The sequence below is a fragment of the Grammomys surdaster genome, unplaced genomic scaffold (assembly GCF_004785775.1).
Source record: "Grammomys surdaster isolate TR1022 unplaced genomic scaffold, NIH_TR_1.0 125863, whole genome shotgun sequence".
Classification (NCBI taxonomy): Eukaryota; Metazoa; Chordata; class Mammalia; order Rodentia; family Muridae; genus Grammomys; species Grammomys surdaster.
In genome coordinates, this window is record NW_021620689.1 from 692,927 (window position 1) to 707,886 (window position 14,960).

Below are 14,960 nucleotides of genomic sequence, written 5' to 3' on the forward strand. Positions count from 1 at the left end.
ACACTGTGAGAGCTAACCACAGGTGACCCCAGCTCTTGCTGTCTTCCACTCTAGCCTGGCCAATCTAGACAACACAGCAGGAAGGAGCATGGGGGACATTAAATGACTTCCTTTTCCCCCTCAGAAAGGCAGCTCTGTCAAGCTAGCCCAGCTGCTGTAAGTTGTCATTTGTGAGCCATTCTTCAGGATGAGATCATCATGGACACTGTAGCACCAACATGACCCTAGCCTGATTCCAAATCCCTTTGCCCAGACCTTGACAGTAAGCAGGGAAGGAACACCAGAGTCACAAGCTAGGAAGCTGGGAGCTGCTCGGTGAGTTGAGGTGCCTTTAATAGATGCCAGGCAGGGTAAGGAATGTGGGGGCCACTCACCTGGAAGAGTCCATGGTGGTGGACCACGCCATCCTGTGTGTGCAGCAGGGAGAGCAGAGAGTACTCGGTATGCAGTAGCATCTTGCCCTGCCTTTCCTCTTGGCTCTCTATTCCTTGCTCGCCCCTCTCCTCAAGGGTGAGGATCTGCAGGAAAGCATATGAAGAAAAAGAACAATGCTTCCCTTTACCCAGGAGAACAACTGGACAGGGGAAGCAAGTTCACTTCTGCTGTGCCTGGTCTGACCTCACACAAGCATACATGACAGCTGCTTGTCTTGACAGCCTATAGTTCACACAGAGCTCTTACGTGAGCTGCTGAGGGAGAACTTGAATGTTTCTCAAGAAGAAATGGGGCATCTGGTGCTCACAGGCGATGCAGGTGTGAAGGCGATGAGGAGGGAGGATGAGCCATAGGACAGCCCTGGATGATGGTCCTCGCCTGTGCTTCTTACCTTCAACTGATAGAAGTCATCTGTGCCATCTTTCCTTGCCAAACACTGCACAATGCTCGGTACCGGTGAGTTGCCCAGGCGGGGACCTACGGCACACAGAACCATGGTCTTACTTTCCAGAGGCCTTCCGGGTAGGTCTTTTCTTCATAGCTACTGGGTTGCTCCCCCCTCCCCCAAAAGTCTCTTCTAAAAGTGGAGGTGGACGTGTATGCATTTGCTGGATACATACATACCTGGCTTTTGCTGGCAGTCTTCAAAAAGAGTTTCTAGTGTCTAGTGTGGTGCATGCCTATGACCCTAGCACTCAGGAAGCTCATGCAGGGATGGCCAGCTTGAGGCCAGCCTGGGCTAGACAGTAAGGCTTTCCTGGCTTCACTATCCATAGATCGTCTCATTTGTCCCCCCCCTTGTTCATCTCCCTTGAGGACTCAGCTATAGTCTTGTCTCCCAACAAACACAGAAGTGGTTCATCCTCATCACTGTTTGCCTCCACATCCCCACAAACAGCACAGGGCTATCTGCTGGTAGCAGGCACTGTTACAAGCTATTTTTTGAGTGTCTGAAGTTGGAACTAGGCTGTGCCTCTAAGTTCCAAAGGCTGTCCTAAAACAAAAGTCCTACTAAGGCCCTGGTGCCAGAGCCCATACTATCTGTAGCTCTGGTCATCAACAACCCAAACTGGCTGGGCCTCAAACACCATGAAGAATGCCCTGCTGCTCATCGGCCTCCTGGAAACATTCAATTCACCCAATTTCTACACTATTCTATAAGAAGTTCAGGGCATGCCTTTAATCCCAGCACTTGGGAGGTAGAGGCAGGCAGAACTCTGTGACTTCAAGGCCAGGCTAGTCTACATAGATCCTATCTCAAAACATGCTTCTCAGCTGGGCGGGGGTGGCACATGCCTTTAATCCCAGCACTTAGGAGACAGAGGCAGGCAGATTTCTGAGTTCGAGGCCAGCCTGGTCAACAGAGTGAGTTCCAGGACAGCCAGAACTACACAGAGAAACCCTGTCTCGAAAAACCAAAAAAAAAAACAAAAACAAACAAAAAAAAACCACACTTCTCTAAAACAAAATAAAGACAAGAAACTCAGGGAAATGCTATACAAAACCACTGAAATCAATCATGTCATTCCAGAAAAAGTCAACTAGTGCCTTACATGGTGAGTTCTAAGGTAGCCGTGTGCTTTTGTGAGCTTGTTGATGTTCTGAGGTTCATATCTCAGGGAAGGGAGGTTAGAATCTGGCTCTTCTAAAGCTGGTGCACTGACCAAAAATTGACAACTTTTGCTATGGAGGGACCACAGCCCTAGTGGGCATCTCACTCTGTTGTGTGTAGGTTAGAAATGTGGCCCCTGTGCCCTGGCCACACCCCTACACTTGGAGGCTTACCCAGGATGAACGGTCCTGCTCTCTTTGCATTATTTCCAGCAATGCCAGTCCCTAGAGCCTTGGCCTTGGCCGACGTCTCCCCAGCTCCTCTGTCTGATGCTCTCCGCTTCATTCTCAGTTCTAAACAAGACAGAAAAGATCCTTTCTGTTGAGTAAGTCAACAACTTTCCTGACACGAGCCCAGACTAACGTAAGGATACATCCCACAGCTGCTGCAGTCGCCTTCTCCCCACCAGGAGCAGCAGCCAGGCTCCTGAGGACAAAAGAATCATAACTCCTTTACTCGAAAGTCATTACACACCAACAGCACATGTCCTTGAAGGCAGCAGACAGAGATCACAGAGGGAGGGAGGGTAGGCGAGTCTGCTGAAAGGTGTCAGAGGGAGGCACAGGACTTTGTGTGGGTGCTGAAGAAAAACTTCTACAAAGACAGGATAGGTAACCACGCCCCATTCCCCACGGGGCTCAGAGCCACAGAGCACCAACTTCTTATAATCTCATTTCCATAGAGAAGTAACCGGCATTCCCTGTACCAGCACTGAAAAACGGGCCAACATGGAAACCAAGGAACCTAACCTCACCACCTAGACAGCTGCTCTCCAGTCAGGCCTCTGGGTCTCCTGGGTTTTCACTCTCATACAAAGTAATATACATCACTATAAAAATATGGACCACACTCTGATGACATTTTGCGAGTTTCCTTTTTCTTAATTTAGATAGAATTTTATAGTACGTGAAATATATCCTATTAAAGCTGTAAAAACCAAACAAACAATCTTAAGCTTGGCGTACGTCTTTAATCCCAGGTCTTTTAAGGCAGAGACAGGTGAATCTCTGAGTTTAAGGCCAGCCTGCTCTATAGAGCAAGTTCCAGGACAGCCAGGGAGACTTCATCTCAAAAATCCAAACAAGCCAAAAAACCAAAACCATGGGCTGGAGTGGAGTGGAGTGGCAGAGCACTGGCCTTGTGTCTATCTTCACCATGGCAAATATAAAACAGAACTGCGCATGGTAAAAGCACCGTGTCACTCTCCTGTGGCATCATGTGAGGCATGTTTTGCTTCTCCACTTTATGGGCATCTATTTCCTTCCTTTTTAAAAAATGGTCACGTAAATGCCTGTATATTTTGGCTCTCCCTGCCCTCCTTTAAAATGTAAACCCCAGGGTAGGCAAACTGCAAACACCAGCAGCTATGCAGGGGAAGAGAACAGAAAAGAGAAGGAAAATACCATGCGATTTCAGCCCGAATGGATGCCAGCCACACAGCAAGCAGCCACCTGGTGGGGGTGGGGGACTTAAGAGAAAGAGTAAGGAGCCCAAAGTACCAGAAAAGGCAAACTTAGGCTCCGGCCAGCACCAGAAAGAAAGAAACAAAGAGATAGTTATTCCTACTCTTTGAGTCAAGGCTCAGAAAGGTGGGCGGACCCAGCAGAGCCTTGTGATGGCTCACAGGGACTGCTCTTGCTGCTCTGTTCCCTCAGGATAAATGCCAAGAAGCAAGACTGCAAAGTCAAATGGGGTAAAGGACTTTATTTCTATTAATTTTTTTTTCAGACGGTCTCACTGGTTCTCACCTTCCTCGTACTGCGGCCCTTTCATACAGCCCCTCACGCAGTGCTGACCCCCAGCCGTAAAGTTATTCTCATTGCTTCTTTATAACTGTAAATTTCCTACTGTTATGAATCATACTGTAAATGTCTGTATTTTCAGATGGTGAAACGGTTGTTTGGCCCAGGTTGAGGATCACTGTATCTAGCCTACGGTGACTGAGAGCTCTTTACAGTTTCTTTATTTTGTTCTTTATTTTATTTTATTTTATTTTATTTTTATTTTATTTTTGGTTTTTCAAGACAGGGTTTCTCTGTGTAGCCCTGGCTGTCCTGGAACTCACTCTGTAGATCAGGCTGGCCTCAAACTCAGAAATCCGCCTGCCTCTGCCTCCCAAGTGCTGGGATTAATCTGTTTTAAAAAATGCTTACATTCATTATTTATATATAAGAGCGTGTGTGCGTGTGTGTGTGCACGTGTGTAAGTATACACATATCTTAATAGACAGGCAGCATTTCTCCTTCCAGCACATGAGTCTTGGACAGGATAGGTAACCACGCCCCATTCCCCACGGGGCTCAGAGCCACAGAGCACCAACTTCTTATAATCTCATTTCCATAGAGAAGTAACCGGCATTTACTGGTCCTCCATTTATCTCTACGATTATGAAAGTGTTACTGCTTAAACTGCTATCTAGTAAACTATGTGTCTTCCTTTAGAATTCGATGCTATCCTGGAAAGCTTCCTTGTGCTGAGGGTCAGTCCTGTCACTAGGGGCTTCTCTTTAACATCCAACAGTCCCCAGTTGCAGAGGCAGCCATGGTTAGATTTGGCTGTGATCTCTGCTGGAAGCAGAGTCAGAGCAGAGAGGAATGAAATAGCTTTAGATACACCCCAAAAAGTCAGACAGCAGCACGACACCAGTGTCTTCTTTGCCTGGAGTTCCTGGGTACCCCCAGTGTACACACAACTTCCTCAGAGAAGGCAAGCTTGACAGCTCCTTGCCAATGGCTCTCACCTAGTCTCACAATCTGTACAGTGGTTTCCTCCATGGACCTCCCACATTTTGTAATAATGTATTTGTTTGTGTGTCTATGTTCAGTGACTGTTGCCACCACTAGAAAAAGAATCTTATACACACTTATATGAACCACTGCACCTTGGTGCCTGGCCCAGCACATAGTAACAAACAGACACCTTCCCTCCAGTTGGTGTTCTTGCCAAAGCCAGTAGCCTCTGGTAAGTAGCTGGTATCACTACACTCTGATCCTGGTTTCTTCTCTGGAGTGCTGAGCCTCCTCTTTTTTCCGCAGTTCCCTGGAGAGCACCAGACAGGCTTATCACATCTGTGTAGATGCTGCTTCTTCGCCTACACACAGTCTAGACGCCTGTTTGCAGGGAGCAGCTGCGGCCCAGACAATGAGTGGGTTAGCTTGACCCCTCCTACCCCACTCAGGATCTACTCAAGCAAATGGCATGGGAACAGCTCCAAGACACGGCAGACAGAAGGATGGGAGCAGATGGGCAGGGACAGAAAAGATGCTGGCGGGGAAGAGGTACCCTGACTGCCTTCCTTCCTAAACATCATTTCTTGCTACCCAGAGTTGACTGAAGCAAAGGAAATCATGGTGAAGAGATAGCCAGGGAAAAACTGGAGGATGAGGTTTTCAGAGACAGACCTCCTTGGCCATGCTCCTGCAGATGGCAGACACACAGGTGGTTCCACCCTGCCCTCAAGCCATCCTGACAGGGATGCTCCAAACATACGTCTAAATGGTCCACCAAAAGGCCTGTCTGAGGGATCCTGCACCTGTGGTGTTTAGTAGCAGTACTGGCTGCTATGGCCCCAAAAGAACTTGAACAAAGCTCCCCCAAACAGTTGTCCTCACCCTGGGGTAAGGCTCCCCTCAGATATGGCTTCATGTCTCCCCGGCTGAAGTCTCAGCAGCCCTGGGACTCAACAATCTCAGCTTTGAAGTTTGTAGAGCTTTGAATTTTTCAACTTTCTCATGTTCTGTCCTTGCAAGTTGGTGCCACACCAACTTGGATCTCAACAGAAAGTTTGGCGAGACAAAATGGGGTTGTGGTGTGCCTGAGAGGAAGGCACTGGAAGAGAACACAGACCAGCAGACTCACCAATTGTAGGTTGTAACCAGAATAGATATTCTGAAAGCAGGGGGCTCTGCAGACTTTACTGGGCTTGGCGGGTATAAGTGGGCCTCAGCGTGAGAAGGCATCATCAGGTCTGAGCCAGTTACCAGTAGGCCCAGATGCTGTGCCCGCCCCTTTAATATAGTTCCTCATATTGTGGTGATCCAACCATAAAATTATTGGGTTTCTACATCATAACTAATTTTGCTATTGTTATGGACTGTAATGTGAATAACTGATATGCAGATGGTCTTAGGTGACCCCAAAAGGTTGTTTGACTCTCTAAGGGGTCGTGTCCCACAGGTTGAGAACCATTGGGACAGGGGCTACCTGTGCTAAAGTATCATTTCACTTGAAAGCTACCAGGCAATGAGAGCCTCCAGCAGAACAGTCAAAAGATTGGTGAAGGCAATCTGTCACTGACAACAGAATGAGCACCAGGGGCTTTTCTGTGTGGCACATTTTGCAACGATGCACTCCTTACTTATATTCTTCTTTGGCTAAAATGTACAAAATGAATCCTAACTGGGACAACCCTGAGTTGAGTTACTTTCAACAAAATGGATCTATATGCTTCAAAAGTATCAATGCGAGTTAAAAAAATGCTGAGACTGGGCAAGGACGCAGGCATAGAACCGTGACCATAGGACTCAGGAAGTGGGGTCAGGAAGACGAGCACTTCAAAATCAGCAGTTCTAGGTCATCCTTGGCTATAGAGCAGGTTCAAAGCCAGACTAGGGACTCATGAGATCCTGTCTCCAAAAAGGGAGTGGGGGACACTGAGCTGGGTATGGTGGTTCATGCCTGCAGTCTCAGCATAGGGACAGCTGGGGCAGTAGCTGGGACTGTTATGAGTTTGCAGCTAAATAGTGAGTTCTGGGTCATTATGAGTCTTTGGTGGTGGTGTACACCTTTAATCCCAGCACTCAGAAGACAGAAGCAGGCAGAGCTCTGTGAGTTTGAGGTCAGTTTGGTCTACATGGTTGAATTCCAGGCTAGCTAAGTCTACATGGTGAGACAGGTCTCAAACAAACAGCAAGGTAAAAGAAACTAACGGTACACGGCACATAAATGCAAGGGGTAATCCTGGAGAAGAAAGCCATAAAGGACATAGGCAACCAGCAAATAAAGGTACCCGCATTGTGTGTATGTGTGTGTGTGTGTGTGTGTGTAAAAATATGATAATGGTAGTGTCATCTACATTTTTTTCTTAATTTTTTTTAACTCATATACACGTGTGTGAGGGCACTGGATCCCCTAGAAGTGGAGTTATAGGCAGTTGTGAGCTTCTGATGTTAGAACTAGGAACCAAACTCAGGTCCTCTGGAAGAGCAGCAAGTGCTCTTACCACTGAGCCATCTCTCCTGCCCCAATTACACTTCCTGGATTGAAAAGCATGTGTGGGTTATAATACATAATGCCCTTGCTCTCTTAGATGCACAAATGTTTAGGGGTGGACAAGAGTCACGATGTTTTGGCATGTATTCTCAGACACAGGAACAAAGTCCTACCTGCTGACTAGCTCCCAAGACACAGCTCACAAGTTTAAAGGAGCCTGTCTTTGGGTACATAATTGTAGCAGGGGAACCTGAAACCTCATTCTTCCTGGGCAGAGTCAGCATGGCGTGAACAGATTTAGTCTTATAAGGCCAAGCAATGGGGGGGGGGGGGGGGAGGAGAGCGCTGTAATCTTCAGGTCCACCACCTGGTGGCGCCTTTCTGCAATGCATCCTCAGTACTTCTCTATACCAAGGACAGAGCAGCGAGCCACGGCTCTGCTTCAGGAGATAAAAAGGATGCAGGGACCATTTCATCAAATACAAGCCACTGCCTCTGCTAACTGGGCAACTGGCTGGACAGACACAGAGTCCACTGGGCAGCAGTACCAACAGCTATCACTGTGGAGGTCCTGCAAGGCTCCCGGTTTTCAGGAAGAAACCCAAGCTCCCCAGTAAGGCTGCCAGACCCTGGCTACCTCCCCCACCTCACTGCCCTTCTATGAGGCTAAATGTAGCCCATGAGTCATGGGAGCTGTATGTGCCATGAACAGTCTTGCCCTACCCTTCTCTCTGGCCTCCTGTTGTCTCTCTGTCCTCACTCAAGTGTCTTGTCACCTACAACAGATACTCCCAGCAATTTGCCAGGGCTAGGTGGCCTTCTCTACCACCCAGAACACCAGAGCCTACCTCTACACCCTCCCACTGGGCTGTGACTACTGGTTTGTTTACCTCCCCCACCCCCATCCCAGGTTGTGGGCTTTCAGAAAGCAAGTCCGACTCTGTTTGTTGAGCCCAGCCCAGTGCCTGCCAAAAGGCAGAGAGAAAATAAGCCACGCATCTACAAGGCCAGTGTTAGGGCAGGGGACAGAGACAGCTGGATATGAAGTGTCATTCACAGGTGAATCCTGCCCCCTGCCAGGCCAGGACTGATATGGGATCAGATGAGAACAGAGCCAGACAGACTAGGTAGTATCTACCAGCTCAGGGCAACAGACACACGGACTCTGCTGGTATTGGGCAGTTTGACCAGAAAAAAAAAATCCCCTGGCATACTGGGTGCAATGGCACATGCCTACAATCTCAGCACTCAGGAAGGCAGAGTCCGAGGCCAGACTAGGTTACATAGTGAGAGCTGCCCCGCAATGCCCCACTTCCTCCCCCCCAAAGAAAAAGGAAAACAACAGAAATGCTAGTGGGGCTAAGACAAGAGGACCACGGTGGGTCAAGGCTGGCTGGGCCACCCTAAGACCCTTTCTTTAAAAACAAGGACCATGTCAGAAATGCATGAGGCAGGACATGGTCTAACTGGGTTGTTTGGATAGCAGAAAGACATCCCAACCATGGAACCAAACCCATTTATGTACAGAACCCCACAATGAGGAAGGGACAGACTAAACCTAAGAGATGTGAGATCTCGTAGAATCCATTGGGAAGTCTAGACTCTTACATTAGCTATCCCAAGTGATTTTGGCTTACAGCTTTATGGTTTACAAAACAGCTGCAAATACATAATTCTAACTGATCCTCCCCAACACACGTAGGCACGTGCACACTTCCTAGAAAAACAAAAAGGAGACAGACTCCTAAGGTCAAAGGACTAACTCAAAAGTTGAGACAGGAACACAGGTTTCCCCATGCTAAATGTGCAAAAGCCCTTGCTTCTTTAAGTGTCCCCAGACACCTGAGATGGCCAACCTCCCTCAGAGCTGCTCTCCATACTCAAGAAAGCAAGTGGAACTCACAGCCCACAAACAAGGGTTTCAGACCATGGGCAGTCACCCAAATGCCAGTTAGAAGAGCAAAACCAACATGGAGTCATGTAAACCAGGGTTCAGGACTTAGCTTCCATCACTCACTTGCTCTGTTAACGCAGTTAACCCTCAGAGGACCTCAGTTTCCTCATTTTGAAAAAGGGGATGGTAACATTTCCTTCACAGGATGTCCAAAAGATCAGCTGTTCTCATGGGGCTGGGAGGAAAAAGATAAGTGTCCCTGTTGTGTGTATAGGTGACCTGGTAGAGAGTCTCTCCAGATACATGAATTTTCAGCTTGTACCTGAAGGGCTAATTACTAGGATCCATTTTTTGGGCTTTTTTTCCCTCCCCCTAAATGCAGGGTCTTATTCAATACATAGCCAGGCTGAACGTGTGAGTCTCCTGTGCCTCTGCCTTCCAAGCAGTAGGATTACACATACACACTAGTATGCCTTGCCTGGGTTCTTTTTAACTCTTAGAACTTTCTCACTCATTTGTCTGTTCTTGTTTGTTAGGATGCTAGCAATAGAACCCAGGGCCTTACGCATAGAGACAAGCACCCTATGACTAAACTATAGCTGCAGAGCCAATGTCTATCTTTTCATGACTGAGAAATCAGAGCCTGCAGCCAGGACCTCCCCGTGGCTCTTGCCCTGACTGGTATGAGACACCACTTTCAGGGCTATCCCTTTGAACCTGAATGATACGACAGGTATTGCTGAAAGAGGAGTGAATTCTCTCCTGGTCTCAAAGGAACCACTGGAAACCACTGCTTTGTGCTCTGGATGGATGCTGGGGGATGGGGAAGTGGATTAGTAATCCTTTGACTCCAGCCAGGATTCCCTGGTGACAAAGACTCATGCGTGTGCTGTCATCTTCACTATTCCAAAACAGTGAGGATTCTGCTCACTTTGTAAATGCAAGAGGATACACACAGCTCCAATTTGTTAGAAAATATAACACTGTATCATTCTCTATTAGTAACTGCCTGGGAATTACTAGTGAGAGGGCTACAGTACAGAGACAGCCTCACCCACTGAGGCCTCTCTGCTCTGGGCCTGTGGGAGAATACCTGCTGCAGCCAGAGAGGAAGTGACTCAGCCAGGGGGAAGTGGGAGGGGTGCTTGCAAAGGGCCTGCACAGCTCCCCCAAAGTACATCCGCTGCCATTAGGCAGCCTTTCCGCAGCAGCACTTGGTCATGCTGAGCACTGCAGCTGGGGTCCAGAAGGGGCCTAAAAGCCCACTCTGCAGCTTGGGATCCAGCTCTGTGTTGTCTCCTCCAGGAGGCAGGCTTTACAAATTAGCCCCATACAAGGAGACTGTGTAATCACCACTTACTACCCTCAAGAGTTCCCCACGGGCTCCACTAGAAGACCAAGGTGCTGGTCAGGGTAGGCTCGGAGCAGCTTGAGAAGAAAAGCCAGAGCATCACACTAGTCCCTGTGGGTGCTGAAGCAGGCTGGTTGCTCCTGAGGGCATTTCCCCAGCAGTCACTCTTAGAAGCCACCCGAATGGGATCCAGGGCATTGTCGACAGACCTGTCACCAGCTGACCCCCTCCTCCCTGCCCCTGGAAGCAGCTGATGTGACAACAAATAATCTGTCAGGCTGTGTGGGTGTCAGAGGAAGAGACAGTCTTAATAGCTCTTTCTCAAGCTGTGCTGCCCTGGTATCTCCCATCCAGAAAAGAAGCCAAGCACACTGGCTTGGGAGACATTTGTAATGGGTCTTGGTTCTGCAAGGGGCCTTGCACTATGTACGAAGAAGGGATATTGGAGCAAGTCACTAACAGCTCTCCCTTGTCATATCAGTCTGTTCTAGCTCACTGGCTAGAAAAGAAGCTCACAGCAAGGAAGATCCTAGCATGTGACTCAGGGGCCCTTTGGCTCAAAATATCAGTTACTGCTTTGTGTGGTTGACTCAGCCCAATGACATGGCTGCCACAGGGTCCCATATGGAGTTCAAATACTGTCAGCAGGAATAGCTAAACCAAGCAAAGAGAAAGCAACAAGAGATCTAAGAAGCGCTGACTGTGTCTAAGAGCCACCTTTCTGTCCACTTTGTGACCTGGACACCTGTTTCTGTGTTCGTAGCTTCCTCACCTGGAGGAGAGAGGGATGGCCCTGCCCAAGTAGGGTGCAGCCCAAGGGACTGTCCTCAGAACCAACATGCATGAGGAACCAGGCCAGTGTCTAGCCCAGATCTTCAGAGTGACACAGGAAAGCTCGGGCAGAGCACTCGTATATGCAACTTTTCCTTATACCGTCTGCAACAGCTTTAAAAACGAAGCACTGCATCATCCTGCAAGCAAGGCCATTTGGATCAGAGCCATACACCACCGTTCTGAAACTGCTTCTATCTAAAGTTAAATTTCACAACTTTGAGTTTAACATGCAGCTCAGCTGGGAGAGCACTTGCCTACCTCCCAACACCACAGAAACCGGGCATCAAAGCATATACCTGTAACCCCAGAACTTAGAGGCTAAGGCAAGAGATTCAAAAGTTCTAGGTCAACTTCAGTGATTTCCAGACTGGCTTGGGCTTGATGAGACCCTATCAAAAACAACAACAAAACAACAAGCCTGCATATGTAAGTCCCAGCACTTGGAAGCAGAGGTAGGTGGATTTCTGAGTTCAATGTTAGCCAGGGCTACAGAGAAAGTTCCAGGACAGCCAGGGCTACACAGAGAAATCCCATGTTGAAAAAAAAAGCATCCTGCAATACTGTACATTCATATGATCCTATTTTAGTTAAAGAAATTACAAACACCCTTGAATGTGCATAGGGAGTTTTTAGAATAATCCAGAGAAGGACCTTCTGTATTTCATATTCATATTCTTTTGCATTATTTGGTTATTTCCCTATAATTATTATAATGATAATTTTGCTTCTTGAGAAGGTGTATTCCGGTAGCAGGTGGAAGCTAAGTGCCCCAGACGTATGGAGCTGAGGCAAAGGGATCCTTGGAACTAGAAGGATGGAAGGGTCAAGGTCAATACTGGTAAGTATAATCTCCCTCAGACAGCTTGCAAACAAGCCTATAAAGAACTTCCTGCTTGCCACCTGGTATCCACTGAAGGACTGAAGGCAGGCTTGAGCTGTCAGTTTAGGGATAATCACAGATCACTAACAGAGACAGCCCTGGGCCAGGAACCTGACTCTGTCAGGCACTAAGCAACACTTGGTATCACAGTAACCTGCTTTAACCTCAGTACAGGAACAGTTACAGTTCGTTCCTTTTACAGGAGAGGACACTGGGGTCGGAATGATTTGTCCAAGGTCATTTGGCTAACATGTGACAGAGCTGGGTTCTGAAGCCAGATCTGACTGTGGCTAACATGGTTTAAAGTATTTCTATCTACTCCCCAGAGGGAAGAAAGAGAGGACCTTGTCTCCAGGCAGTGGCAGTTCTATTCTTCAGCCAAGGGAAGGATTGCTTCAGCCCTATCAAGGTCCTTTCCAGCTCTATAGATCTTGACTCCAAGATTCTGGAGACTGGGCTCCCTGGGGCCAAAGCCTGGCCAGGATGGAGGAAGGGACAGCAGGGGTTCCAGAGTCACACAAGGATGGATGTGGAAAGTCCCAGTTTCATCCTCACTGGCTGTTTAACAGGACAGGCTCCTTAATCCCCCTGATCCCTGACAAGCTGTTCTGTAAAGCAGAGACAAGCCCTACCCCCCAGAGGCCATCCAGTACAGTGTCCACGGTAATCAACAGAGAATCTCTGGTGGTTTGAAGCCTTTTGTTGTTCTTAATTTCCTTCCTATTTTTTCCAGGAGAAAACAGGCCCATTGCCTAGCCTGGAGTGCTGCCAGCACCAAACTTACTACAAAAGTAGCAGGACTTTTCTGGCCAGACGTGGCAGGTGCCAGTCATGGGGTCCAAAGTCCCACAGTATGTTGGACCAAGTCACCCAAAGACCAGGAAATCTCTCCCTAAAAGCACTGCTATCCTTCTAACACACCTCATCATACCAACACCACCTGTGCCCAGCCACAAAGGCAAATAACTAGCAAGTCAATCATCCTGTTCTCTCCAATTCCCACTCCTATGACAGACTACTCTCTTCATTCTGGACCCTTGGGCAGTAAACTTCTTTTTTTTTTTTTTTTTTTGGCAGTAAACTTCTTAAAGGCTAAAGAATCTATGTCTAGCCCTCTTGCAGAGTGGGTGGCAGTCCACATGCATATTTAGAAGGGACACTGATTCCTGACAGTGGGGTTTCCTGGAAAACACCAGCCCAGTATAGAGCTAAGCCCCCGGGGAGTCCACATTCCCACCCACCCACTTACTCCTTTACCTGCCTCAGGCCAGAGAGAGATGGGCTGCTCTCCCTGGTCTCCCAGGAGTAGCATATTTGCTGGGGGATAGCTAGGAAGGCGTGGCTCTCAGGAGGCTGAGAAAGGAGAGTGGTGAGTTCAAGGTCAGCCTGGTCCACGTAGGAACTCTGAGGACAACCTAGGCTATTAGGGCAGGACCTTGTCAAAGCAGCAGCTTTGAGGCAATAGTTCTTCTAGGCATTTGTTCCCTCGGGTACTTAGGGGTAGGCTAACTGTATGTACGACGAAAGTCAGAGCTTGGAGAAATGGCCTAGAGGTTAAGAATACTTACTGCTCTTGCAGAGAATCTGGGTTCAGGCCACAGAACCCACATCGGCTAGCTCATTACCACCTCAAGCTCCAGGGCACATAAACTCATGCAGCCTCACACATACGCAAACAAAAAATAAGAAAAAGAAAAGTCAGTCTAGCTAAGAGCTTGCTCAGTCACACTCAAGATGGTGTATAGTGTGTGCTAGAAAGACAAGCATATAAATGGAGCCATCTCTGAAACAGTGAGCCAGCCAAGCGTGCAGTACTAGCCTCTCCCCCTCGGCTCTCGATTCCGGGGCTTGCTGTGATGTGTGGGGGCCTGGGGGCCACCCTGAAGGCTCCAATCTTGCTTCATGCTCTTCTTTCAGACCACTTTCTCATAGCCTCCTCACTTGAGACAGGGTCTCAAGCATGCATCCCAGGCTGGCTTCAAATTAGCTATGCAGATGATATCAACATGCATTTCTCCTGTCTCTACCTCCTCAGTGCTAAAGGACAGGTATGTACGTACCAGTATACCCAGTTTTTATGTAGTACTAGAGATGGAACCAGGACTCCATGAATGCCAAGAATCTACCCACAGAGACAGCCAACATTCTCTCCTTTTGTTTTTTCTAGACCAGACTGGCCTTGACCTTAAGAGATTAGCCTGCCTCTGCCGCCACCACTACCACCAAGCCAGGGTTAACTCTTGATCAGTGTCAGAAAGTTAATCTTAGCCGGGCGGTGGTGGGCGGTGGTGGCACATGCCTTTAATCCCAGCACTTGGGAGGCAGAGGCAGGTGGATTTCTGAGTTCGAGGCCAGCTTGGTCTACAGAGTGAGTTCCAGGACAGCCAGGGCTACACAGACAAACAACGTCTCGAAAAACCAAAAAAAGAGAAAGTTAATCTTACTTCATGTCCTTTCAGGTAGCATCTCCATGAGGAGCTCTGAAAACCATCTCTAACTGAGGTTGTTTGGGGACCCTCCAGCTGTGCTTAATAATCAAGGTAGCTATGAGCAGATGGAAGGAATGCACCAGAGTTTCTGAAACTCAACAAAGCTCATTTCTGTGGTCAAATGTGGGCAGAAGAAAGGTAAAGACAGAGAGGCTGCCCTCATCCAAGGTGGAGATACAGGCAAACCAGCAGGAAGCCTGCCCCAAAGCTGGACAGGGTTCTACAGGGCTCTGTATTTGAAACTCCTTTCCCTT

At 48.2% G+C, this 14,960-nt stretch overlaps 1 protein-coding gene across 1 annotated transcript in view; it reads right to left on the bottom strand.

Annotated features, from left to right (window-relative positions):
• Stk40 (serine/threonine kinase 40) overlaps window positions 1-14,960 on the bottom strand; it is a 33,810-nt gene that overhangs the window by 14,869 nt on the left and 3,981 nt on the right. Inside the window, exons 2-4 of the mRNA XM_028790142.1 lie at window positions 2,221-2,340; window positions 827-912; window positions 375-518 (exon numbers count right to left, since the gene is read on the bottom strand). Of these exons, the coding sequence (XP_028645975.1) occupies window positions 375-518; window positions 827-912; window positions 2,221-2,332 (342 nt within the window). The 5' untranslated portion in view covers window positions 2,333-2,340. The remainder of the gene's footprint in view (window positions 1-374; window positions 519-826; window positions 913-2,220; window positions 2,341-14,960) is intronic.